This window comes from Oryzias latipes, chromosome 2, assembly GCF_053564925.1.
Source record: "Oryzias latipes strain Hd-rR chromosome 2, Olatipes_Hd-rR_3.1".
Classification (NCBI taxonomy): Eukaryota; Metazoa; Chordata; class Actinopteri; order Beloniformes; family Adrianichthyidae; genus Oryzias; species Oryzias latipes.
Genome location: NC_136238.1, coordinates 14,193,969 through 14,221,364, shown reverse-complemented (window position 1 = coordinate 14,221,364; position 27,396 = coordinate 14,193,969). Strand labels below are relative to the sequence as shown.

Here is a 27,396-nt window from a genome sequence, read left to right as displayed (position 1 = left end):
TGTCTTACAGGTAAAAAAGTGACCCACTACCAGGTTTAGTTGTAAAAGTAAAGCATTTAAACACCAGAAAAAAACGTTCAGAAGGCCACACAAATGCATTCTAATTCACAGACACACACACCTACTCACACACCTACAAACACAGAGTTATTTCCTATGCAAACCTACACACACACCTAACACATACACACAACACCACACACTTACATACACACACCTACCTAAACACATACTCCTGCATACCTACACAAAATCCAACACTACCAGTTAGTTTGTGTACAAAAAAAGTGTAAATATTTTCACTGGTGATTGTCTTTTTATATTGTGTAAAAATGTGATTAGGAAAAATGATTTGACTTCATGAGAATTCACAATTTGCTTTCAGGATGAGCTGATCTACATGCTGAGGAAGTTGCTGCTCAATATTGGAGATCTTCCTGCACAGACCTCTCATATCCTCTTCAACTACCTGGTGAGGACATAGTTTCTTCAAATTGCAATTACTCGAGCAGCTGTTTGGTTTTTCTGAACTAAAATCTCTGATCTAGGTGGGTCTGATTATGTATTTCGTCCGCACTCCTTGTGAGTGGGGAATGGACGCCATCTCAGCCACACTGACCTTCCTGTGGGAGGTGGTTGGCTACGTGGAGGGGCTTTTCTTCAAAGACTTGAAGCAGACCATGAAGAAGGAGCAGTGTGAGGTCAAGCTGCTGGTTACTGCATCGATGCCAGGTTGGCAACCTTAAGCTTGGTGATTTGAGAGCCTTTTAAATCCCTTCACAGCCTGTCAAGTATTAAAAACAAATCAATTTGTAAATGCAGGAACCAAAACTCTGGTGGTACATGGTCAGAATGAATGTGACATCCCCACCCAGCTGCCTGTCCATGAGGACACCCAGTTTGAAGCTCTGCTGAAGGTAGGGGGATCCATTGGACTGAAAAGCTACCCAAAAGGTTTCAAAGGTACAGGAACAGGGACCTCCCCACCTGCCGAAACCTTTCCTTAAGCATTAACCACATGCAGGGTGTTGACCCAAACTGGTACTGCAGAATTCTTGAAGGTAACATTAAATGTTTAAGGTGAACACTTAAACAACACATAGGGGGACCATGCGACAGGATCAGCAATACGTCATATGTGCGTCCATCTTATATTATCTTTACAAATACTTTAAGATTCAGTTACCACACGCAAGACAGTGGTACATTCCGTTTTATGACTTCCCCCCTTAGGGAATTGCAAGATACACCTGCACTCCGCTCTATGACCCTCCATGGACCCAGACGACCCTTGATGGGTCAACACCTATATGGGTACACATAACTACAGTTTTTCTCAGTCACTTTAGTACTATTCTCAGATCAGAAATGAAGTTTGCAAATACGTGTGTGCATTTCTCAAAACAATTTGTACAAACAGCAAAACACTATGGATTTCTTGCTCAAAATCTTTAGTTCATCTCTCAAAACTAAGTCTTTATGTCATTGAACATGTCAGTGCCATCAGAATGTCAAGTCCTTGTGTCATTGTCTACGAACAAGACAGTCAAATTACTTAGTCATGTTGTCAAAATAACTGTGCACTTTAGAGGGAGGTTCTGATTTAAACTATGGCTAAAGTTTCGATGACAATTATTGTAAAATGTAAATTACACCTTTTTTGTTTGATCGCAAGAGACTGGACAAGATTCACATTTACACTTTTATTGTTCATATTGTAATTTGTTGACAGACCATGTCTTACCAACAGAAAAAAAACCACTGCAAACAGTAACACAAACTTGTATGTTAGGCCACAAATTCTCATCCTCATCACAGCGAATATCCTCTCTTGCAATGCAGCGAAATATGTTTGTCACATTATGACAACTTGGTCAACCATTTTGCAGCTAATGACTTATACAATGAACTAATGACTAGGTGTTTTGAAGAGTAAGACTATTGCACAGTGAACTATATAATACATTTTGATCAACATAACAATTGATAATGTAGCAAAGAGCAGAGAATTGTACATAATCATTTGCATGGATGTACCAAAGCAATTGCAACTTGTTCAAAGAAGTGAGAAACTGCTTATATGATGTGCACAAGCGACATCACGATGTGAAGATTGAACAAATAGTTTTGGGAATTTCATTCTGATCTGAGAATTGTACTAAAGCGACTGAGAAAAACTGTATTGTAAAATGTAAGTTTCTGTCATGTTCCTCTTAGCGTGAGGACCCAGACGCTGGAAACCAGAAGGATGACAGGTAAGTGTTTTTGACAAGACACGGATTTATTGTTTCTCCAGAGATAGTTGTGGTAAGTAGGAGGAAATCCAGACTTTAGGACAGCTAATGGAGTGGCTGGAGGGCTTAGTGCAGTTTGTGAGCCGTGGAGTCTTCAGGCTTCTTTGAGCAGCAGAATGGCAGGAAACGCTGACGTCACTCGTGAGATGATGATCCTGAAGCAGAGAGCAAGGATTAATACAAGGCTGAGAGGAAAGCAAGAGCATGAGAGGATAAACTGTAGCCCAGGCTTAGTCACCATAAGGGGTAACGAACTGGCGTTGAACTGATGAGTGAAGTCTCCTTTTAAACAGCATGGCAGATGAGGTGAGTGGCATCAGCTGGTGGCAATCAGGGAGCAGAGCTGGCAGAGCTGGAGGGGGAGGAGTCTGACAGACACCATGACAGTTACACCTTTTTTGTTTGATTGCAAGAGACTGGACAAGATTCACATTTACACTTTTATTGTTCATATTGTAATTTGTTGACAGACCATGTGATACCAACATAGAAAAACCCCACTGCAAACAGTAACACAAAGGGAAAAAAAGATAGGACAATATTCTGTACAGGCAGTGCAGTAGGAATTGGTGTGGTCTTCCTACACCTCTTGTCGTTCCTGTATGTTAGGCCACAAATTCTCATCCACATCACAGCGAATATCCTCTCTTGCAATGCAGCGAAATATGTTTGTCACATTATGACAACTTGGTCAACCATTTTTGCAGTTAATGACTTATACGATGAACTAATGACTAGGTGTTTTGAGGAGTAAGACTCTTGCACAGTGAACTATATAATACATTTTGATCAACATGACATAAACAATTGATAATGTAGCAAAGAGCAGAGAATTGTACATAATCATTTGCATGGATGTACCAAAGCATTTGCAACTTGCTCAAAGAAGTGAGAAACTGCTTATATGATGTGCACAAGTGACATCATGATGTGAAGATTGAACAAATAGTTTTGGGAATTTCATTCTGATCTGAGAATTGTACTAAAGCAACTGAGAAAAACTGTAAGACTAAAGATTTTTTTAAAGACTTCTAATGACCTAAATAAGTGTTATTGAGTATGGAATCAAAGTGTAGTCAAATGTTCGGTTTTTACTAAAAATGACCCTGGTTTCCTTAAAAAAATTAATTGCTTTCAAATGAATTCTGTCGTGCTGACCTTAGCAGCAGTTAACCGCTAGGATGTTTGTTTGACAAAATGCATTCAAACTTTGGTGAATAATCGTCGAAGAATTCTAATTTAAATTCCTTATGAGATCTAATGTTTTACCCTTATGTAGTCTTGTGGGTAAAAATGACCCATTACCATGTTTAGTTGTAGAATAAATACTGCAACCTATCCTTTTCCAACCTGTGTATGACTTTTCCCAGAGGCACTCCATAATTTTTGAAAAATATATACTTTGTTTTTGTCTATGGTCACCATTAGGGTCTAAGATTGGACTGGGGGGGGGGGGGGGTCATTTTGACCCAAAATTATAAATCCAATTAAACACTAGAAAAACTCCTTCTAATTCACAGATCCACACTCCTACACACATCCACACACACCTGCACACTTACGCTCACAGCTGCATGCCTACTCGCAGCCACCTACTCATGCACACCTACATACACACACACACACCCACACCAAAACACACACGCCAGTTCTGCTAAATTTACAATTTATTAAAGTTGCTTTGTTTTGGGGCTTTGGAGGGTGGGTGAATTTTGACCCATATGACAAAAAGTGGTAAACAGAATGTTAAGACTGCTCAAGGGTTTAAAAAAATAATTTGTGGTTTTCCTCTCTTTGTCCAAACAGGAATGTCTAGAATTCTTTAATATTCCCGAGGCTAGATCTGCACACTACTTCCTCATGGATAAAAGATGGAACCTCATCCATTATTCAAAGGTAGAATAGAATTTATTCTTCTTTTGCTCATTGCAATGCATTTGGTATTAAAAGGTTGGTAGATCTTAATTTATGTGTAAACCAAAGTATAAAATAGGGAGACTTTTATAAATGGGTCAATTTTAGATGTTTTTCTTAACCTTTCTTAATTAGTGACTGTTCCACTCCTTTAGACTTATGTAAGAGACATCTACCCCTTTCGGAGGTCAGTGTCTCCCCAACTCAACCTTGTTCACATGCTTCCTGAAAAAGGACAGGAGCTCATCCAAAAGCAGGTAAGTGCCAAGCTACGTTGACACCACCACTTTAATGCAACACGTATTAAAGCGACCACTTTTAATAAAAAGTCTATATGATCGCTTATTAATGCACGTTTAGAGCTACCACATTAAAAACTCTCACATTCACTCGAGAGTTTCAGAAATACTTTGGACCGTTGATGCAATCTACGTCATTCCAGCTGATTTTGAAGTGGAGAAAAGCAGCCTTGGGCTGATATGGAATACTTTAAAGTCCTTACGTAATAATTTAGCTGATTATGGCGTAAATAAAAGTGGCTCTGCACCGTTAAACTACGTAAGTTTCAATAACCGTTTTTGGGCTCTAGGTACAAAAAGCACGGCTACTCCATGCTTGTTGACTGTTACGCCAAGTCGAAATTGGAACAGTCAGGGACTTGGATTTCGTAGTTATGTATGGATGGCGTCCCTTTTAGTTCATTGATCATGGAGGTGAAAGTCATAATTGCGGTTTGTGCCCAGCCAGAATTATATGACACCAAGTCAGAAAAGAGATGTAAAAGAAAAATCCTGGAGAAAGATTTGCAAGATTTGTAGCGTTTTATCATTTCGTACCCAGCCTCTTCCAACTGTAGAAGGCAGACACAAGCTAGTGGACATGAGAAAAAATGAATTCCTTTTCTGCTTGTCCAGTATGAACACCACGGGCAATATTCACTTGCTCGTCACATGCCTGGTGTGTCCGTAGCTTTAGGTTTTGTTGAAAAGAATCTACTCTTTTGAAAAACAAGATCTTAAAGTGATCAAGATACTTATGTCGTTCCATCTTAAGGTGTTTTCTCGTAAATTGGAGGAAGTGGGTCGAGTCCTCTTCCTCATCTCCCTGACTCAACACATTCCAAGTGTACACAAGCAGTCCCACGTCTCCTTGCTCCAGGAGGACCTACTTCGCCTCCCATCCTTTCCACGGACTGCCATCGATGCCGAATTCTCGCTGTTCAACGAGCCGCAAGGTGAAACAAACAGTGAAATTGCGAAAACTGAAGCCTTTGATGCATGTGTGAATGAAATTGCTTAAACAACTTCTACAGGTAAAGAGCTGTTTGGTTTGGACACGCTCCACAAGGTTCTGTGGATCAAGCTGCTGGAGGAAATGTTTCTGGGCATGCCCAGCGAGTATCCCTGGGGGGACGAGATAATGCTCTTCCTCAATGTCTTTAATGGGGCTTTGCTGCTGCACCCGGAGGACAGCGCCCTCCTCAGGCAGTACACCGCCACCGCCATCAACACAGCTGTTCACTTCAACCACCTCTTCTCTCTCAGTGGTTACCAATGGATCCTGCCTACCATGCTTCAGGTACACACAAGAGTTTGATATTACTGACCTTCTGGCATTTTGTTGTATTATTTTGTAGAGGACACGGTATGGGAACTAGAAGTTTTAATTAATGGTCATTCCCATCAGAGCAGTTTTTCCAAACCACATCTGAACAGGGAAAGCTCATACGAACAGGGTAACTGGTTCACTAGCGAACAAAAATCTTTTCGCTTGCAAGGGAATCTTGATGTGATTTTTCACACAGTGATGTAGACAGAAAATCCTCTCAAGAGAAACTGGAATTTTTTGTTTGGCTGGATATCTACCACTCTAAAACATACATTATTAGAAAAACAACAACAAAAATGTAAACTCTGTTTTGTCATATTTTAGTTAGATATTTGGTTGACTACATTTATTTTTTCATCCAGTTTTAAATATATGTGCGTGTCATCCTCTAGATGTAAAACTGAAAATTAGGCTCTAGATAAGAGGAAAAGTTGAAGTTTGTCCATGATCTTTGAAAATGTGCGCTCTTTGTTGCTGTGACAGGTCTACGCTGATTATGAGAGCAACCCTTTACTACGTCAGGGCATCGAGTTCTGCTGTCGGCAGTTCTACATCCTTCATCGAAAACCTTTCATCCTGCAGCTGTTTGCTAGCGTGGCCCCACTGCTGGAATTCACAGTAAGACTTCTGTTGAATGGAATCGTCTGGGAAAGATTTTGAATAATTGGTGAGGCTCACAAGAGACGTTAACATCTCCCACTTTTTTTCAGACCAGCACCAGTACAGGCTTGTCCAAAGGAGTATCATCACAGTGTCTGTTTGACCTACTAGTGTCTCTAGAGGGCGAAACACAGGACGGTCTGGACGCTCTTGAGCTGGTCAAAGCTGAGAAGCCTCTGCGCTCTTTGGGTAATTGGTCTCTTGTTCACACTTGAATGTTGGTTGGGAAAAAGGTTTAATTATCACATTTTACTTCTAAAACATATTCTGTTATGTTCACACCGAACGTGATTCATTTGCCTCTCTTTCGCTGCTTGACACTTGAAACTTGACGCCCCCAAAGCGTGTGGAAGAAACTACTGTCAAACCATTTTTGGCCGTATTGCTACATGGGAGCTATATGGAAGACACATGATGTTGACAAATAAGATTTTTTATTTTGAAGAGGTCAACAAACACATCAGTAAGCACATCTCCATGTCTGGGTTCATGAGATCATTCAGAGATTCTCCCAATATTATGAGGTTCACCATCTACTGTAGGAACTGCGTCAGTGATATCTGTGATCCAGTTTGATGACTTGCAGTCACACTGCAATAGTCCAAGCAGGGGGAATAAATTAGAATAAAAGGACTTTTTAAAAATGTGTCTTTATATAAATAGGAAAAACAAAAAGTTCAGGCAGGGAACGATCAGATCTTCCATGTTGCCTTTGGACTTCACCCACTGACCACATCATCAATGCATCATGGGCCAAAACTGAGTCCCTAATTGGTTGAAGTAAAGTTCAGATACATGAACTCTGGAAACATTGCACTGCGATGCCTGAAATGCCTGGTACCCAAAACACGCCTAGAAAATCGTGTCTGATGTTTCTTAGGTTTAGTAGCTCATATATCTGTCCTTACAAAAATTATATTAAAATAAAGTTGTTTACTCAGTTTATTATGCGCACTTGAAGTACATAAATCATACCAAACTAAAGTCTATCGTTTGTTTTGGTAGATTTCTGCTATGGTAATGAAGACTTGGTGTTCTCAGTCAGCGAGGCAATCAAGTTGTGTGTCACTGTGGTAGCTTACGCCCCTGAGTCCTTTAGAAGGTAAGAAAGGATATCAAGCAGACTTAAACAAACTGCTGCGTTAGCATTGATTACATTCACCGTTTTCTTCCCTAATACAGTCTCCAGATGTTGATGGTGTTGGAAGCATTAGTGCCATGCCACCTTCAGAAACTAAAGAGCAACACAGTGACAATGGAGTCCGCTTCAGCTGCCAGAGACGAAATTGCAGCCATTGCCGCCTTGGCCACATCTTTGCAAGCTCTCCTCTACAGCTCAGAGGCGCTTACCAGGTTTGTCTCGCCATCCGATTGTTTTTGTGTCTTACCTTCATTTTTGAGTTCTTCTCGTTCTATCAAATGATCTTCCAAAGGCCCATGACTGCGCCCCAGATGTCTCGATGTGATCAAGGCCACAAGGGCGGCACAGCGGCCAACCACGCCTTGTCAGGAGGAGTCAATACCAGGGACAACATCCACCTGATGGAGGAAGGACAAGGCATGCCAAGGGAGGAATTGGATGAACGTATCGCCAGAGAGGAATTTCGTAGACCACGAGAGTCGCTGTTGAACATCTGCACTGAGTTTTACAAACACTGTGGACCTCGGCTCAAAATTCTGCAGAACGTTGCTGGCGAACCCCGGGTCACAGCTTTGGAACTGCTGGATATAAAGTCACACATGAGGTAATGATATGAAAACCGCTTGTAATTGATATTTTTGAGATTAACTGAAAGAATTTCACTTTATTACACCAAGTCCTTAAACAACATTGGGAATACCCAAAAATGTTTATTTCATGTCTAAAGAAAGCAAAGCATTCTTTTTTCCCATAAAAATGCGTGTCTTAGGCTTGCAGAAATTGCTCACGCTCTGCTTAAGCTGGCGCCCTACGACACCCTTACCATGGAGAGCCGAGGTCTGCGGCGCTACATCATGGAGATGCTACCCATCACCGACTGGTCGTCAGAGGCTGTCCGACCGGCTCTCATCCTCATCCTCAAGAGGCTTGATCGGATGTTTAACAAGATCCACAAGATGCCAACGCTCAGGTGCGCTCGCCCTCAGGCACTATGCACCAGGTCTGTTAAATACCTTTTTCTCCGATTCCCTGTGAGTGTGTCATGCTGTGCCAGTGCCATGGTGTGTAGAGTAGATAGACGGCTTCTTGGCACTGTGATCTGTCACGCCGCCTTCGTGGGGTGCTTCACCGTAAGTGCTGTAAGTGTTGCTTTGCTGTATTTCTGCGCAGTTGTCACGACATAAATGCATACGTGGGTTTGTGACTTGTTTGTACATATAACCAATTACTGGTTGTGTTCCCTCTACGCCGGCTGAAAGCTTAATACCATTTTTGAAAGTTGTCTTATCCCATTGTTAAAGTCCCATTAGCGGTAATACATCTAAGTGTGTGACATTTGTTGATCTATCCCCTGGGGGAGCAGTGAGCTGACACGCTTGTGAACCATGTAGTGGTTTGACCAACAAATCAAACCAAATAATGCTAAGTGGTGAGCAGTGAGGTATCGGGTCCCATTTTAAAATGTGAACTCATGACCTTCCAGCTAAGGATTGGACACTTTGATGTGCACCGGGCATGTCAAGTACTCGCTGAACATGGAGCTTTGGACGCGCTTTAAGCATTTGTGTTCACACCGGCCTGTCACTACCCGATACTACCACATGTGGTCATAGTTGGATTAGGCTTGGTGCAAAATGTTAAAGAGGTGGAAATTTTGTGAATCTTGCTCCAGGCTTTTTCTTTTACAGCTCCATTCTGATATATGAAAGACTTGGTGTTATATAAGTGCAGCCGGGCACAAACCGCAATTAATCTCTCCCCCATGATCCAATTTTAAAGAGATGGCACTTACGTGTTTTTAAAAGGACGCCACCCAAACGTTACTACCAAATCCAAAAATACAAACCAGAACCTGAAAGCTAGCTAAGAGGGAACACTTGTGTCCAGTGTTTTTCTGACGTTAGCTGCCGTTGTTTGTGAGCTTTGCAACATTTGTTGTTCAAACTAGCCACGATTTTGACAGTCAGTAAATTGCTTCCTTCTACTTTGGAGCACACTGAGTATTTTGACTTATGCCAACGTTTTTTTTTTCTTAAAAGGCAAATTGATTTTTGTTTTTTTATTTACCTTTATTTGAAATTCACCCACTTGTCTTCTGTCATGCGGTGTCATTCGGCTGTGTGTTTCCTAGGAGGCAGGTGGAATGGGAGGCGGCCAGCAATCTAATCGAGGGAATCTGCTTGACCCTGCAGCGACAGCCAATCATTTCTTTTCTCCCCCACCTACGCTCTCTGATCAACGTCTGTGTAAACCTGGTATGAAAGCACCCCAACGTGAATGAAATACTTTGAAATTCTATAAGGCTGTTTAAGCATAAAATATTGTGTACATGTGAGTAGTTTTTGAGCAAAGTCAGTTTAAGTAGCTTGCATATGGAATTTTAAGTACTTAACAAACTTTTGTCATCAGACCCAACACAAGTGCACATCATTGTTAATCTCTGGTACAAATGGAAAAAAGTTTTTTTTAAAGAAATATCTGTTTCTCAACAGGTAATGGGCGTTGTTGGCCCCTCCAGTGTGGCGGACGGGCTGCCTCTTCTCCACCTGAGCCCCTACCTCTCTCCTCCTCTTCCTTTCAGCACAGCTGTAGTCCGGCTGGTTGCCCTTCAGATCCAGGTGCGGCAAACCTAAATCCAAGCTCAACAAACATATACTCTGAACGAAGACAATTTTTGACTAATATTTTACTTTTTTTTTATTTCGTAGGCCTTGAAGGATGACTTCCCTCTTAGTCATGTGATCTCTCCTTTCACTAACCAAGAGCGCCGAGAGGGAATGTTGCTCAACCTGCTGATTCCCTTTGTGTTGACCGTTGGATCTGGAAGCAAAGGTAAGTAAAAAAGGCACTCAAGCAAAATCTATTTCTCTGATATCCTGTAAGTTTTGTTTGGGTATTCTTTTTTTGCAGATAGCCCTCACCTTGAGCAGCCGGAGATCTTTCTCCTCCTGCAGACTGTCATCAATATCCTTCTGCCTCCACGTATCATCTCCACCTCACGCACCAAGAACTTCATGTTGGACGCTTCTCCGGCTCACTGCTCCACACCTGGTGACACAGGGAAGGATTTGCGGCGCGAGGGTTTGGCAGAGTCCACCAGCCAGGCTGCTTATCTTGGTAAAGCAAACACATTAAAACAAACCTACCCTACCTTGACCCTCAAGAACTACCGCGCTCTTTGATTTCTAGCTCCACCCAATTAGCATGTAATCATCAGTCTCAAGGGGTTCAAACTCTTATTGGCTGAAAACACCAGATCCCAGTAATCAACTGTCAGTCGGACATGAATACCCCAAAAATACATGAACCTTGAAGACCAGGGTTTGGTATTTTTGTGTGTTGGCACTCTCAAAATTGTAGCATTCACTTTCTCCTCCCACAGCTCTGAAGGTGGTGCTGGTTTGCTTTGAGCGCTCGCTGGGAAACCAGTGGTATCGTCTGAGCCTGCAGGTAAAAGAGATGGCTCTACGGAAGGTGGGCGGATTGGCGTTCTGGGACTTTATAGACTTTATCGTCCGAACCCGCATCCCTATTTTCGTCTTGCTGAGACCTTTTATTCAGTGCAAGGTAAAGTACTGTAATGTTGACTACCACATGTATCATTTCCAAAAACAGTTTATTGAGGCTTTTGAAAACATTTTCAGCTGCTGACCCAGCCAGCCGATTCTCAAGAAGAGATCACAGCACGCCACCACATTGCAGACCAACTGGAGCGCCGCTTCATCCCAAGACCTTTGTGCAAGAGCTCCCTGTTTGCAGAATTCAACAATGAGCTAAAGATCCTAAAAGAGGCTGTGCACAGTGGCTCTGGTCAGACACAGGAATGAATCTTGAACCAATAATGAAATGCTTTCATCACTTCAAGCTTTCATTCATGTCTGGTTGATCTGTTTTATCTTATTCCCTGAAACAGCGTACCAAGGAAAGACCTCCATCAGTACAGTTGGCACTTCTACGTCAGCGTATCGCCTCAGTTTGGCCACAATGTCACGCTCAAACACAGGTACCGGTACAGTTTGGGAGCAGGAAAGCCAACCGTCACGCCAACCATCACAGGACACTCTCAGCCGCACTGATGAGGATGACGAAGAAAGTAAGGGTGCTCCTCTTTCGGAGCGTTTTGATTGTTGTCTTGACATTCTTTCAAATCCTGTAACTCTTCAACCATTTATGTATAAACGTACGAAGCACTTGCAACACTTTACAGCAGTGAAGTGCTTACGCAATCAACGCAGTCAGCTACTACTGTAGCAGATAATAGCAGCTTTGTGCCATTTACATTAGCAATATGTTACATGTTTGCAAAGCTGCTATGAAAATTCCTAAGAACCAGAGGATTCGCGTTGATCATGTGAATGATCAAAGAGTTATGGTACGTCAAAAGCCGTGTGTTATTCAGGTGTCACTGGTGACATCTCCAATGTTAAAGGGTTACACTCCATTTGACTCACCCCCAGATGACTCTATTAGCATCCCAAGTGTTGTGAGCGAGCATGAGGCCTTCCTGCCGCGAGTGATGTCTCAGCGACGTTTCTCCAGCCACGCCACCGGCTCAGCAACATTGCAGCCAGAAGGTCCTCGTAGTACCATGCTGCCAAGTCAAAGGTAATGTCCGAAAATGAAAGGTTATAGTTCTTGTTGGACAGCCTTCCCTTGTCTATGCCTAACTTTAAAGCTTTGAAGAAACAGTAAAAAATTGATGCACAAAATAGCTAAACCCCTTACTTTTTGAACACAACTCTTGGTAAATATTTGCTTTTGGTCATTATAATTTGAAACATTTTGTTAACCAAATCAATCTTCAGCTACAAGATCCAATAGCCACTCATTACTATCACTATCGTCATTGTTTGACTGGAGTATTTTGGCCAGTTCCAGGGCCAGTTCGACGGCTAGATCACATATTTGACCAAGATGGCAGCAAAATACCTTATGCATTGCTCTTCGTGTTTTAGATTTCACCTAAATTTAATTTCTAACATGATTTTTGATAACAAGTTTTTTGTATTTCTATGCCCAAAGTTAGGTACGCTGTACCACTTTTGTTCTTTGCCTTTAGCTCCACCCACAATTTGAACATTTAACAAAATATGTGTACAATTTAAATCCTTTTTCGGCATACGGGTTTGTATTTTTTCTTACTGATCAATCAGTCATCACACAATCACAGTCATATTTTTCTGTATATCTCTGTTAATTGATGATGTTCTTTATTAAGGAATGTCAGCTGAATATTGAAACAAAAAAAAAGATCTACTTCATCATTCATAGCTGTCACTGGAACAAGAGTCTAGCCTTTTCACCCGGGAAGGGAGGAGCTAAGAGTGGCCATGAATCTCAACTAAACTCCCTGAACTCCCATTCTCCCCCTTCCCTTCACTCCCCCTTCTTACAGCGAACCCAATGTGCTAGATGAATCCCAGGGCCTTCTGCAGGAGGGTCACCTCTCTAGGTACAGTGGCCCTCTCTGTGTTTTCTGTCCAGTTGGTGCATTTCTTGCATCTGTCCGCCACTGGGAGGGGCATCACCTCAGGACGGCGTCCTCTTATTGGCCGTCAATCACTCATCCACATCCAATCAAATCGTCGCGGCCCTGTCCCACCTCTGTCCCCCTCTTTCTGTGTGGGTCCAGTGTGCCTTGTCTCTGTCCCCTCCCTAACCCAACCTCACCCTCTTTTGAGCTCCACACTGACCCTCATCTCCCTAGCTCATCTGCTGTAGTAGCCTAACCAGGAGCCTTAAAATAATTTTTTAAAAAGCTTACGAGGGGCCCCACCAGGCTTTGTTTTTCTTCTGTTAGCTGTGGGTCTTTTCAGTTGATGTGTCATCACCAAAGTCAGCCTTTTTCCCATTGGTGTCTCATACTGTTTCATGTCTTCCAGGCTTCTCGTGATCAAATTGGCCGTCCCAAATGTGGATACCAATCTGTCAGGGCAAAGGGGAATTGGTGTGGCAACCCCAGTTTTGTTTTTTTTTTCCCCCATTTTATTTGTTAAAACTGAAATGGGGAATTTGCCTTTCTTGGTTGGAAGGGAACAATTGTTTTTGACTGATAGATTAAAAAGTGTTGCTACTCCAGCCCCTATTATACCCTGTTGTGTTTTCGGTGTGTAAATCATGGCAGCACTGTTTTTGTTTCTGCGCTGTGACTGGGTGTCTTGTAGTTTATTGTGTGTGTTGTGTAGTTAGTTAGTTAATATGAGTATCGTAGACGAAAGTTGTAATGAAACATTGATTTAGGAAGTAAACGGTTTTGGATGAAGTGTTGTTTCTCTTTTTTTTTTCACGACGGTGTGTTGTGTGTGTTTTGTGTGTGTGTGTTTGTGTGTGTGTGTGAATGCATTGTACACCCGTGTCCATCTGACTGGATTTGACAGGGTTGCCAGTGTGCAGAGTGAACCAGGTCAACAGAACATCCTCCTTCAACCTCCATTGGGAAGAAAACGAGGACTCAGACAGGTGTGGATACGCAACCGCTTCCGTTTTCCTTCCATCTTTTTTAGAATGAATCTTTAAAGCTTTGTCCACACCGGGCATGTGTGGCACGTTTAAGAATGTGCTTTTAGGATACTGTGGTCTGTCGCTACCAAGTTCACGAGGTTCACAAATCATTGAAGACAAAAGGTTCAGCGCACTGTCTAATGGGTCTAGATGACCCCACTCCCAATGTTAAAGTGCCCAGGATAACACAAGGGTTACAAAATACATTTAAATACATTTTTTGTCAAAAATTATTTCGACGCAATGCATTGTGGTCTATATTCGCCAATCTAATGAGCATCGATGCATACTGGTTTTGCGCAAAGACTTCAGGGAAATTCCTAGGGCCCTGGATTTTGTAATTGTAGATTCGGACAACACTACAAAATGGCGAACGCACAATATAGTGTACTATATAGTGCGTGGCGAATGAATTAGGAAACAACCAATTTGTGGTCTACAGCACCGTTTTTTTAGCTCAAATCTTCTGGAATAAGGTGTAACGCTATAGCTCCATCTAGTGGCCAAATGGAAACGCCCTGCAGGAGAAGCAGAACATTTATTTTTGTAATATGAGCCGGTTTACAGCCTTTACGATGTTAGTGAACTGCACATTTTTGTCGGAGCTTCTCTGTTTGAGAAACCTTGACGCACTGCATGGTGTTAACAATCTCATTGGTTTATCATTTCACCTATACATTTTACATTATGTTAACTTTATCAGGTTAAAATGACTATCTTCAAAACATATATAGATTATTGTTTTCTATACACATATGTTTGAATTTGTAAACAGTGCAAATTGCAAATTGAATTTATTTGAATCGAATCAAATCGATTCTGGAAATTATTGGTGATAGCCAGCCCTAATTTAAACTCCTTAACAAGAAGCAAAATGTGAGCAATTTACTTTCGTTTCAGTGTTTTAATACCAATGTAAAATAATTTCTGGCTTCTGAAATTTTAATTGGACCTTTTGCAGCTGCGGCGCCCCCTGCTGTCCATTCCGAAAAATGAACCGCGCAGCCGGTCTGGAGCCAGACTCTCGACAACACGCAGGAGCATCCAGCCCAAGAACAAACCAATGGGTAATGGCGTGTGTGCTGTCGTCTGTGTACGCCAACTAGAGGACAAACTTCCCTGCGCTTCAGATCCAGCAGAGCACAGACGTTTTATCCTCAAAGAGATCTTGGAAACTCTTCTTTTTAATAATTCTGGTTGTTCTATATAAAAATCCCTCAAATTTATCATAAGATGAACATTTTTTGTTGAAAATTGGAACTGGGCTGCACTATGCAAAAACAATGTTTGTAGTTCAAAAAATGACAACAAAACCCCCCTAAAAAACTAATTTTGTTTAACATAAACAAAACATTTTTTTCTGTAACCATTTAATCATGGATACTAAGGTTTAGTTAGTAGTTTTCAATATCCAATAGATAGTGTTTTCTTTGTCCAACAATAAGACGGACATTTTTGGAATGGTAGGCGTCATCGGCCATGTCTGTTTTTTGTTTAAGCTTGTTTTTTCTAAATAACGGCCTAATAACTTGTTAAGTCAAAAAAAAACCAGTTTTCTTGAGAGATAAAGAAACAGCTGTTCTTATTGAGAAAATTGGTAAATAGGTCATGCTTTGTAGAAAAATCAATGTTTGTTTTGCTGTGATAACAGAACACAATTACAACTCGTTGATCGGCAGTCAGCACAGTCGCTGGGGCCGGGCTTATTTTTTCTCAAATGACAGGTGTTGATTTAAAATTTGTTTCTGACCTAAAAAAATTCCCCCTTAAGTTAGACCACAACTTAAGTCATTGATAATAAGTTGAACAATTAGTGTTTACCATTTTAACGCAACATTTTCGTCAAACTGGTGTGTTTTCTATTGATTTCCAAAAACAGGGAAACCAAAAAAAAATTCTCCAGGTGAAGATTATTTGTTCAATTTTATTAGTTATATTTTACAAAATAAAACTACAGTGATCTTGTATTCTCGACGTGTAATATATTTCCTTTATTTTGAAACAAACACAGGCTAAAAAGTAATACTAGCAGATGTGGCTGTTCTGGACTTCTGGACTTTAGTACCTGCAATATATAATGAAATAAATTTGAATTGTAATTTTAAAAATCACATAACATTTTATGTTACAGTTTGTATGCACAAATGATTTGTTTTTTTATTAATATCATAAACCCAGAAATATGCAGCAGTTCCCTCCAATATGTTTGCATATGATTAACTAGAGTCTGTTTAAGGTCTTTTTTATAAAATAATTTTTTAAGTGAAAAAAAAAGGCTTTTATTAATGTCAGTTTCAAAAATTTGATCTACTGTACCTTTTATTTTTTTTAGAGATGTTTTAGCTTTTCTTTTAACTCAAGCCATGAAGCTGTTCAACTTTTTTAAGGTTATAGAGGCCAAATATTAAATATTTTATCTTCCAGTGTCTGACATCAGTGGTTTTGAAAGACAGACTGATTTCAAAAGGTGGAATAATATTCTTTATCATCACGCCCATTTTTGGTGGCATGATACTTTTGGTTCGATGATCAAAAAACGAGTGGATATTTGAAATGTATTAACAAATCAATGAAATGTCTGTGGGCTGACTTGAACTGAGCCACCACCCTCCCACCATTCACAACCTCCGTCTTTGTTCCAATGCTGTTGGTTGGAGCTCGTCTCACCGGACTGACTCTGTCACTTTGTTCTGTCCCATGCCTTATGTTTCCATGTAAAGAAACATTATTGGACTGTGAAGGTGAGACTCAACCGTTAAACCCTTCCTCTCCACCCTGCAACGGCCCGCCCCCCTTTTGTATCTGCAACCTCACCCAACAGGGCGCTCTGCATGTCTGTCTTGCACCCCTCTCCCAGCCCTCCGCCTCCTCCCTTCTTGTCCCGCCTCCTCCATCCGATGCATTGCTGCTTGTGGCTGTTCCTGTCTTTATTCAAAGGCACCGTCTGCCCACAGCACAAGCGGATCAGAAGAGGTCCGTCACCTTCACGGAGAATCAAGAGCAGCAGACGGCCACTGGGGGCAGCAAACCTCCAACTCCCAGCAAGGTGGAGGCTCCTGCTGAGCCAAAAGGTCCTGCTTTGTCCAAGTCTCCAACGTTGGAGGTTCCTCCTTCTGTCTCGGCCACAGTCACTGCCGACCTGCACAGGCCTGCAAACGCCCAGGTAAATTTACTAATGTTTGCTGAACTTTCATCAACTTAAAGTTAGAACTTGTATCGCATGAGTGTGTCATGGGTGTCAGTTAACAACATGCTGTTCAAATAAATATTTAGAATTTTAATAGATACATTTAACACCTTTTTTGGAATAAATTTGTACTCAAATGTGATAGAAATGAGACAAGAAAAATTGGCAGAATCCAGTGAAAAAAAATATTAGCAAATGTTTAACGGTTAATCCTTAAACTTAATAAAGTAACTTGTTTAAATACATTGTTATGGTATTTAAACAAGCCTATTTCAAAAGTTAATGTTAGTAAAAGTTTGAGGTGAGAACATGAACTAAAAATGTTAACACCCTTAGCAACATTAACATTGTTAGCATAATTAGCATTTTTAGCGGTGGGTTTTGTTGAGACAGATGAGTTCGCTTCCCAGGGGCATAAAAAAGAAATGCAGTGTGGGTCCTTCGCAAACCCCTAACGTCAAACTATGTGGCCACAAAAGGGCACAAGTCTGGATCCCCCTGTGCCTGTCCCCAGCCCGGATATAAATCAGAGTTGCATCAGAAAAGACATTTGGCGACAAACTGTGGCCATCCCTGACAGAAACTAAACATTGCCTGTGGTCATGTTAATGCTAATCCTAATGCAATGTTAGCGCTTTTAGCCACATTAGAATAGCTAACATAGCATCGTAAGTTAGCATCTTTAGCAATCTGAGACAGTCGATGGTGCTGAACGCAATCCTGGTACTAGAGCCCTGCGCGGGACTGTTTTTTTCATCCCGCACGTGCCCGCCAAATTTCTGACCATTACCGCCCGCTCCCGCAACCTTGTTTGCGGTTCTTTTCAACATCATCCATTGACATCTTCTCCATCATGTCGCAAGGCAACCTCCCTAATCCAGCTGTGTTTTTTTTTAGCCGCCCAATCCCGCCTGCAGGAAATGTCAAACCACCCGCTCCTGCGAGATTTGTGTTTGGTCTCGCGGGACTCGGCGGGATCCGATCCCAATGCAGCCCTCTACCTGGTACTATAAGTGAAATTAGCATATCTACCATAATTAATAACTTTATTAATGTGTTTTTTTGGAGGCAGTTAACAGCTGAATGGCTCACTTGGCTGGGTGTGGAACTGGCGTGTGGGAAAGCAGGGTTTGTTTCCCAAGGGGTGCAATGAGTTTAATCTAGTGTGGGTCCTTATAGGCAAGACCTTTTGCGCTACGGGCCCCAAGTCTGGGTCCCCCTGTGCCGGTCCCCCAGCCCGGATAAAAATACAGGGTTGTTTCAGGAAAGGCATCCGGCGTAAAAAAAAATTCTGCCAATCCACCTGTCCGAATCTGCGAAAGTTTAGCTAAAAATCTAAGTAAAGAAAAGGTGAGGAATGTGGTAAAATGATGTCAGTTTAATCCACTTTTCATTCCTGCCTCTGACGACAGAACGATGGTCGATTTAGTATGAACTGCTCCTTCAATGTCTAAAGTAGAAACTGCAGGATCACAGTTTGTTCTGACACAGGCCCTTCCAGCCAGGAGCACCAAAGAGAGGCGAGAGCAGTGGGGACTCCGCAGCAGCCTCTCCCCTCCACCCTCCATCTCCCGCCCTTCCACCCCAACTCCCCCGTCCCGAACCTGCTCCCCACTGCCCTTCTCACGCACCCCTTCCCCACTCTCTCTGTCCCGCACCTCTTCTCCTATCCCCCCTCCTCCCCTCCCCGTGTTGAGCTCGTCTCCCACTCCGATTTCACCGGCACCTCCTCCCGCCCTTCTCCCGCTGACCCCGCCGGGAGCGTCCATCCTCCGGGAGAGCCCCGGCGACGAGGACACAGCGGCCCTGCTGCCACGCAGCGACCCCCAGCTGCAGCTCAGCGAGGATCACGGCACAGAAAACCCGCTCCTCACGCCCCTGCTGTCCTCCTCATCTCCACGCCGCTCGCCTCGCCGCCTGCCTCTGCCACTGTCCCCGGTCGACTTGGACCTGGACGAGTCTCATGTGTGACAGATCAGGTTGCGGTCCAATGACCTTTTAAAAATGCAACTAGAAAAACAGAACCTGTCAATCCTTCATAAAAATCACAACACTTGCCCAAAAAGCTGTTGGTAAATTGAATCTACTGTCACTTCAACAAGAGATCAAAAGCCTTTAGCCTTTTAACCCCGGAGATGTCGCTGATACATGAAGAAAAAAATAACAAACTCTCCGAGCTACTATAATGCTTTGTATCCCCGTCAATACATTTAAATATCTGGTGTTTAATCATTTAAAAGAAAGCTAAAAGATGCTATAACTTTATTACAATGGCAGAAAAAAATTGTAATATTAGCCATCGTTCAGCTAAAATAAGCTGCATAGCACCCGCTTTATTTGTAAGATAAAGAAATATATATGAAAATTGTACGGATTTTTATGTGTTTCTTGGAAGGCTGTGTTGAGATACATGTATGTTTATATCACAGACCTAGAAACTTTACCAAACAAGTTTGTTTTGAGGCCAAATTAGCTGTCTCCCTCTTAAAAGCAATATTTGTTTTCTTGTTTTTATAAAAGAATCCAAGTATATTTAGTTATAAAGGTGTCTAACGTGATAAACCTTTGTTTTGTTTAAGGGGTGGAAGCTACACAAAAAAACAAAAACAAAAAAAAACTAGATGATCTGGAGGGAAAAATTCACGAACAAGTTGAAGAATTACATCGTTAAAGCCGTTTTTTTATTTTAACTAGGAGAAATTGGTAACGTTGATTTCAAATTGTTGAGGGCCTTAGTCACTACTGCCCAACGGAGGTATACAGGCTGAGCAAATCTACGGGGCCTGCAGGTGATCAGCGAGGAAGTCGTCTTGTTACAGTTACATCTTAGTCTGATTGTGAGCTCATTCTTTCAACTTGATCAGTCTCAATAGGCCTGTTGATGTACCTTTCTAAATATTTGTCTTAGTTGTGCGACACTACAGATTCAGTAATGTCATGAAAAAATAGGATAACACTGGGAATACACCATTGACTGTTTCTGAGAACTGGACTGAGTGACATCCTCTTTCTTTGCGTTTTAAATCGGAAGTACCCGCTAGCTCCAAGAATCCAAAAATAAATCTGCATTGCAAGTCATTCGAGTGAAAAACTGGCCAAACAGGTGCCTCAATAAAATTTGTGGTCTTTCATCAAACGTTCGCCCGAGCTCGCTTTCAAGTGGTAGGGGTGTGGCCTTCAAACAAGTGGTGGTCGTTTGCTATAGAAATGATGACTCAGACTGACTTGGACCAATCACAGCCTACAGACGGTTGCTGGTTCCAACGTGGTGACGTCCAAGTGGAGAAAAAATGGCGACTGAATTGACTTCATTTCCATAGTAGGGCATTTTCTACAAGTGATGTCACAGTCACTAGGTCCAGTTCTCCATTCAGTCAAAAAATGTTACAAAACAAAAGTCATTTTTATTGGTTTGGAGCGATTCGGCGTAAGAGAAAAGCTGTAGTTATCTTTATTCAAGGTTTTCTCTTTTTTTGTCATATTAAAACAGATTTTAAATACTAAAATTTTAATTAGAAATGTTCACATGCGCTTTTCTTAGATTACTTTTTCAGACTTCTCCTGTTGGCTGACGAATACTAAGGTGGCAATAACCACGGTTACATGAATGTTTTGTCAAATTATTTCATTTACTTGATCATTTACTCCCCTCCCCCAGATTCTTCTAATTTCCTTTCAAAATCATCCAAATTACTTTCAAAAGATTTTGCCTATTACATTTTTTAGCTCCTGTGATTTCTACATTATATTTGTGACCAAAGACTGTATCTCTATGTTTTTGTGATCTTCACAGTAATCAGAAAAAAAGCTTTCTTTAAAACTTGTTGTAACGTAGCGCTCGTGCTTTCTTGTCTGTGTTCGTGGCGTTCCTCTTGCGCTCCAAACAGCGGGTGAATGTGCAATGGTGAATATGCCGTGATTTGCCATTAGCTTGTGGCTCATTTCATGCCTTAACAGAGAGACTCGCTCATCTGTGTTCCGACTCCCTGTAAAAACCCTTGAACGTGTAGTACTTCAGATCATTCTAGAACATGTGCCATATATCACACCAATGCACTGTGATTGTTTGGTTTTTGTTATTAGCTGCTCCTTGTGTGTTTTCTTTTGACTGTTAATGCAAATCTTTGTGAAAAAGCTGTTAAGATTTATAGATTTATTTATAGTTTGTTGTTTCTCCGTAATAAATAAAATAAATGCTTCTTAAGCTTTATTAAATTTCAACAAAACAGGAGTTTAAAGTTATTTTAAATCCAATTATTTCCCCCAAAACTGTGTCTAAAGGTGTCTTCTTTGTGCAAATGCAGAATATATCTAAATAAATGGATATTGTTTACATTGTTTATTCATTTTATGCTCATTTGTGGATGTTTTAGTCAAAGCTTAAGTGCTGTTAGCATTGCTAACTCAAGTTGACTCTGTCACCCACCCCTACAAATTGGATGTCACGTGGATGAGTAGATCCAGTCTACATTCCATCTGTACATCGAAGACCAATCGTGGACGTCGTGCAATTTAGGTCCACTATTTGGACGTCAAATAACGACATTACTTTGCCGTCAATTTCCTTGCCACCTTAAAAATGTCTGTTCGGCTATTTAATTAGATGTGATAGGAATGCGTCTTAATCATTGACACCCAATAAACATTTGGATTTCTGTACATCATGGAAACTATGTCAACTATTTTTAGGGGCTTTTTTTAACTTGTCCTATCCAGCAATTGTGCAAACAGATTAAGGCTTGAGACCTCTTGCATTGGTAAAAATGTTACTGTGACAATAGGGGGTTGTGAATCTTCGGACACATGAGGTGTACATTTGTATAAACCCCTGTTGTATTTGAGGCTAAACTTTATTTTTACAAAAAAAAAATGTTTTAACCGGACGGAAATGAGAATTGAGGAGAGAGTGGGATGTTAGAGATGGGGTGTATAAAGGAAAAGGGGGAAAAAGAAAGAGTTTGAAGAAGTTGGAGGATGACTACAAAGTAGGAGTTAGAATTACCAAAAAAAAAGGTAACTAGTTCATAGAGGTTTATCATTACATGAATCAAAAGGGGGGGGCCTGTCTAGACACACTCATCCACACACTCAGATATTATGGAGTGATTTTTTGCCACCACGTTGCACACAAACTTTCTAAGTTGCAAGTGAAAATAATAAAGATTTTGCAACGTGGTGGCAGGAGTATCACTCCATAGTGTTACAGAACATAAATTGATAAGATCAGAAAGAAGAAAAAGAACACATGATTTTGTAGTTTAATGTACTTTTTTATTCTTGTTAACAAATTCAATTATACACAATAAAAAATAAAAATAAACCCGACAATAAAGTTACTGTTTGACAGTAAATTAAGATACATCAACAGCGGGTATTTCATTTAGAAAATGTCAAATGCTTCAAACATCAAAGTTTTTTTATATCAAATGAAACATTTTTGATATCTAACATATAAAATAGGGCAAATTTTATTGAATGTGCAGCATTTTTCCACATGTTTATATAGAAAAACAATTATCTGCTGCTAATTCTTCTAAAGAAACAAACAACTTGAATCTCTTCACATAATAACATCTGGTAAACTGGCACTGATTCACTTCTATAACGTTAACAAAAAGTACATTCAAATGGATAAATGAACGTGTTTGATCATCGATTGATAGATTCACAGGCATTCAGTAAAGGTGGGAAATTTTCTTTTTCATTTTGTTTGTTTTGTCTTTAAAAAGCTACTTTTTCCGTGTATTAATTAACCAATGTTAATATGGATTTTATTGTTGATGTTTGTTAGTTTTTTTTCCTTTATAGAATTTAAAAAAATCCTACGTATACCTTTTTGTTTATTCTGAAATCCTGAACTTTATCAGGACAGTTTATTTTTCGGACGTTCCCTGAATGTCTCGGACAACACACCTGCTGGGCTCTCGCGTGAAAGGTTCGTATCAGAACCGCTCTCGGTTCGACTTGTGTGCTTCTCCGTCCTACTTCCACCGAACTAGGAGTCCAAATGAAGGTAAGGAGCAAAATTCTGCCTTTCGAGCGTCACATAGGCGACAATAAGAAGACGTGGCGGTTAAGATCAAAGAAATTGTGAAAAACTTTTCCTTTTAAACCAAAGACGACGGCCGCGATGACGTTCGCTCAGATATCTGCACTTTAGTTCGCTTTCTCGAGTGATTAACGATAAAGGTGTTGCTCGTAATGTCGAAAACACAGTTTGATGATGTGTTATTTGGAGAAAACAGAAACATGGATTTAATTAATGTGCTATGTTCTAAACTAAAAATAGCAGATTTAAAAATAAGTAGATTCTGACGCACTAATTTCGCCCGATATTGCTTTCCAGTAATTAAATGATAAACTGCTTCTTATGGCTGACTGTGGTGGTTTGTCGTCATTTTCTATGTGTGTTTGGACGGTACAGACGCGCTGTGGCGGAGAAAAAAAAATCCAGTTATTTGATAATTTGCTAACTTTTTTTATGGACTACAGCAGTTGTCCCAAAGCGTAGGATAAGGACGCGTCTACAAATTGCGTTAACTTAATTGAGTACGCTGGTTCTCTCTAAAATAAAAATAAACAGTCATATAATAAAATTGTGGTTTTATGTGGTGTTTGTTTGAACAGTAATGAGTACCTATGAATTTTAGGTTATATATGTTAAGTTACTGAGGAAACTGCGATTGTTTGTTTTTGGTGTACTTTATTGACAGTCCCTGCCTGCCTTTGTAGCTTCACTTGGCAGCAAAATGCCTGCAGGGAGTTGTTTTCTGCATCACCACATACGAGAATAAACAGTTCGTGGGGGTCATTGGAACTACATCCAACGTTTGGCTCTGAAATGTTTGTGGATAAAGCTGTAGGAAGAACAGAACAGACTGGTGACAGGAGGTCTCACATCTTCAACTTCTAATTGCATCTTGTAGTTTTCTTGAGCAAATGAAATTAGTTGGTTTGTAGTTCTTTGCTTTTTTAGTTATTAAACATGTTAGAAATCAATTCACAGAACAAATAGAACGAAGATCCCCCGTTTTTTGTTTTAAAATTGGATTTAATGCTTCTATTAAATGAATCTTTCTCTCCAGGTGGGGCGGTGAAACAGCGACACCATGTGGCGGATCTGCAGCAGGTATTTTCTGCATTAAATTTGACTATCTTCGTGTTGACCTTTAAAAATAGGATTTTCGAAGTAGATAAATAAATTTTACTGTGACAATAGGGGGTTATGACTCTTCGGACACATGAGGTGTACATTTGTATAAACCTCTGTTTGTACAAAGGGAAACGGAGGGAAACTGTTGTTACAGCAGCCAAACAAGAAACATGACAGTTTGAGAAACAAATAAGCAAGAGTAAGAATAAAATTGTAGTGAAATAGTAGTTCAAGTACGCATCATAAAAAAATAAATAATAGCAACTGTTTCAGCAGTCTTATGTCGTGTCATTGTTATAGTCTAACGGCGGTTGGGACAAAAAATCTCCTGTAGGCTTCCTTTTTGCACTGAGGGTGTAGCAGTCTGGTGAAGTAGAATTTTACAGCACAGATACTCACGTGTTTTTAAAGAATTTCAGAGGCAGCATATAGCAGGAAAAGTCAGAAATAGTCAGAATTCATTTCGATCAGAGGCTGTCAGGTTTCTCAACGCTGAAGCGAGTCACTCAGGATCGTGTCCACACTAATGAAAGTGTATAATCCTGGTCTTTGATGGGTTCTTCTTCTTTAATTTTAGGTCCATTTGAGTTCCGCTGGTCCTGTTGCTGGAAGCAGAAGCACGGACTCTCGTTTTTGAGCTGATTTTTTTTTTTTTTTTTTCTGCTGGGAGTCGTCGCTCTGGCTTCCTGCTTGGAGGCAGCAGCAGAATGACGTCAGCCTGACCCGATCGGACCAGTTTTCTCTTTCTCCACACAGATCCCTGCTTCTGCACCACTTTGTGTGTGACCACCAGCCCATGGGGGTTGGTCGAAGCTGCTGTGGGGGTTGGTAAAGGGTCAAAGGTTGTCCTGGTGGGGGTGTTGACTCACCCTTTTGTTGTAGCGCTTCCAGCAAACCAGTCGCGCTTGTCTGACGTGACAAAACCCCCCTTCTTTTCCCAGAATCCTTCTAAAAAGCCTCTCACAAACTCAGAAAAAAAAACAAATTTTAATCTGATCAGAAGCATTTAAGTCCAACTTTGAATGGAGAGGTTGAACCTGAGACAATCCTGTTTCATGGGAGCAACAGTGATCCTTTTTGGTGTTTTTTCATCATTGTGGCTCCCTTTAAAGTCCACGTCCTTTCCTCAGATCAGACCTCATGCTTAAGAAGAGGGGCAGAGGGGAGGGTTTAAAAAGCGCTCGGAGGCTTTGGCTCATTGCACTAGTTCTCTAGTGCATATACTAAAATTGGAACGATACAGAGAAGATTAGCATGGCCCCTGCGTTCCTCATTTTCTCTTTTTAAAATCAGTTTCATCTATCTGTGTGTCCTTATTTAAATAAAAAGTAGTCTTTAATGTGATACATTCAGCTAAAATTGGACAATGTTTAATGGAGTTCATTATAAAAGTTCCAGAAAAACTCAACAGACAGATGTTTATATGTAAATAATAGAAAAACAAACCAGAAACGAGTTGAGAGAAGACGAATCATTTCATCACATCTTGGTGAGCTGGTTTGATATGGAAAAATCAATATATTGAAGTAAAATTGTTCATTTTTCAGAAAGTCTGAGGATCCGAAGGTGCGAATAATTTACTAAAAAGTCAAATATCAACTATGCTAGTTGTGGCTAAAAGTATCAGTATCAACTGACTCAGAAAAACGCATTGCTTAAGATGCTAATATTGCTAACTATGTTGTACTAACATTGCGAACAACATCATCAAAGAAAGACACGTGTTAATTTTAACATATGATAATTATGATAACTATGCTACTTAAGCTAATGTGCCTGAAAGTGCTAGCATTCGGCATCGTCAACTGACTCAGAAAAACACATTGCTTAAGATGTTAGTAATGCTAACTATGCTAGTTGTACTAACATTGCGATCAGCATCATGAACTGACTCAAAGACGTATTGCTTAGGATGCTAATTATGCTAACTATGCTAGTTAAGGTAGGGTGGCTAAAAGTGCTAATACTGCGATCAGCATCATCAACTGACTTGGAAAAACATATTGCTTAAGATGCTAATTGTGCTAACTTTAATAGTTATGCTAATGTGGCTAAAAGTGCTAGCATTGCGATCAGCATCATCAACTTACTCAAAAAAATGTCTATGAGGAATATATTGGTAAGAGCTACATGTGAGAAGCTGATAGAATCTCCACTTTTTTCAAAATGGCGGCTTTTCTGTTGATTTTATCCTCATAGCAACCATTTCATGTTTTGGTCGTCCGACGAAAATGAACAGATCGCCAGTTTAAGATGAATCAAAAAAAGTAAATTTTTGGATGTCCTTAGCAATGGAGATTGTTTGCTAACCACGCCCACATTCTTTATTTTTGCATCCAATTTATTTCAATGTGTTCAGTTCTAGCCATGGATGCATGCATTTCATTTTTTACAGTATTCAGTTAAAAAATGTACGTGTAATAGGAGTACGCCAGTTTGCGATCTTGCCACGCGCACACCGTTCAAAATCTATAACTTCTAATTAAAACATTTTTTCCGCAGTAGCTTGCCATTGATGCCTGATAAGTTATGAGTCAAAAATCCCCAGGACGAGTTTTCGTTTGTATCTGGAAGTAAAGGTGCTTTTCTCTTTAATTCTGCATGGCGACCTTGTCCCAAAGTCACAGGTCAACAAAACTTCTGTGACGTTTGTAAACTCAAGCTAGCAGCATTTGTGTGGAATTTTGTGAAAATCGAGGGTAAAAAAGGTTAATTTTCCATATTGTGGAAAAACGCGTAAATTTAGAAATCACATTGTGGCACAAAATGGTCAGTCAGCACATTATTTTGCAACGGTTTGTTGTTTACCAAGCCCACATTCCTATGACAATCTTATCGTAAGTTACGTTGTTTTATTAAGCTTGAGCCAGGAAATCACATGTTGAATTTTTTCGACACTGATAAAAAATGTGCGAGCTAGCTAAGATCGCAACAGTTG

At 40.6% G+C, this 27,396-nt stretch overlaps 1 protein-coding gene, 1 long non-coding RNA gene and 1 other non-coding gene across 20 annotated transcripts in view; all 3 read left to right on the top strand.

The window, feature by feature from the left end:
* Nucleotides 1-21,645, top strand: part of unc80 (unc-80 homolog (C. elegans)) — a 67,251-nt gene extending 45,606 nt beyond the window's left edge. For 7 of the 18 annotated variants that reach the window (XM_078933127.1, XM_078933097.1, XM_078933135.1 and 4 more), the window contains 27 exons: nucleotides 386-472; nucleotides 549-732; nucleotides 823-917; nucleotides 4,101-4,190; nucleotides 4,364-4,465; nucleotides 5,262-5,442; nucleotides 5,521-5,786; nucleotides 6,300-6,434; nucleotides 6,527-6,665; nucleotides 7,482-7,578; nucleotides 7,659-7,829; nucleotides 7,910-8,221; nucleotides 8,387-8,617; nucleotides 9,749-9,872; nucleotides 10,110-10,235; nucleotides 10,326-10,449; nucleotides 10,528-10,734; nucleotides 11,000-11,184; nucleotides 11,262-11,427; nucleotides 11,531-11,710; nucleotides 12,075-12,222; nucleotides 13,013-13,069; nucleotides 13,995-14,076; nucleotides 15,080-15,185; nucleotides 16,839-16,859; nucleotides 17,073-17,281; nucleotides 18,797-21,645. In XM_078933127.1, coding sequence (XP_078789253.1) covers nucleotides 386-472; nucleotides 549-732; nucleotides 823-917; nucleotides 4,101-4,190; nucleotides 4,364-4,465; nucleotides 5,262-5,442; nucleotides 5,521-5,786; nucleotides 6,300-6,434; nucleotides 6,527-6,665; nucleotides 7,482-7,578; nucleotides 7,659-7,829; nucleotides 7,910-8,221; nucleotides 8,387-8,617; nucleotides 9,749-9,872; nucleotides 10,110-10,235; nucleotides 10,326-10,449; nucleotides 10,528-10,734; nucleotides 11,000-11,184; nucleotides 11,262-11,427; nucleotides 11,531-11,710; nucleotides 12,075-12,222; nucleotides 13,013-13,069; nucleotides 13,995-14,076; nucleotides 15,080-15,185; nucleotides 16,839-16,859; nucleotides 17,073-17,281; nucleotides 18,797-19,276 — 4,305 coding nt within the window. In that variant the 3' untranslated portion in view covers nucleotides 19,277-21,645. The remainder of the gene's footprint in view (nucleotides 1-385; nucleotides 473-548; nucleotides 733-822; nucleotides 918-4,100; nucleotides 4,191-4,363; nucleotides 4,466-5,261; nucleotides 5,443-5,520; nucleotides 5,787-6,299; nucleotides 6,435-6,526; nucleotides 6,666-7,481; nucleotides 7,579-7,658; nucleotides 7,830-7,909; nucleotides 8,222-8,386; nucleotides 8,618-9,748; nucleotides 9,873-10,109; nucleotides 10,236-10,325; nucleotides 10,450-10,527; nucleotides 10,735-10,999; nucleotides 11,185-11,261; nucleotides 11,428-11,530; nucleotides 11,711-12,074; nucleotides 12,223-13,012; nucleotides 13,070-13,994; nucleotides 14,077-15,079; nucleotides 15,186-16,838; nucleotides 16,860-17,072; nucleotides 17,282-18,796) is intronic. The other 11 variants (XM_023965051.2, XM_023965054.2, XM_023965040.2 and 8 more) reach the window with 7 other exon arrangements.
* A 1,550-nt stretch (nucleotides 21,646-23,195) lies between these two features.
* LOC110016266 (uncharacterized) lies at nucleotides 23,196-25,112 on the top strand. The gene is made up of 3 exons (XR_002291589.3): nucleotides 23,196-23,318; nucleotides 24,391-24,434; nucleotides 25,036-25,112. It is a non-coding gene; the product is annotated as an uncharacterized LOC110016266 (long non-coding RNA).
* A 546-nt stretch (nucleotides 25,113-25,658) lies between these two features.
* LOC111946589 (U6 spliceosomal RNA) lies at nucleotides 25,659-25,763 on the top strand. Its single transcript, XR_002872322.1, has one exon. It is a non-coding gene; the product is annotated as a U6 spliceosomal RNA (small nuclear RNA).
* The last annotated feature ends 1,633 nt before the right edge of the window (nucleotides 25,764-27,396 follow it).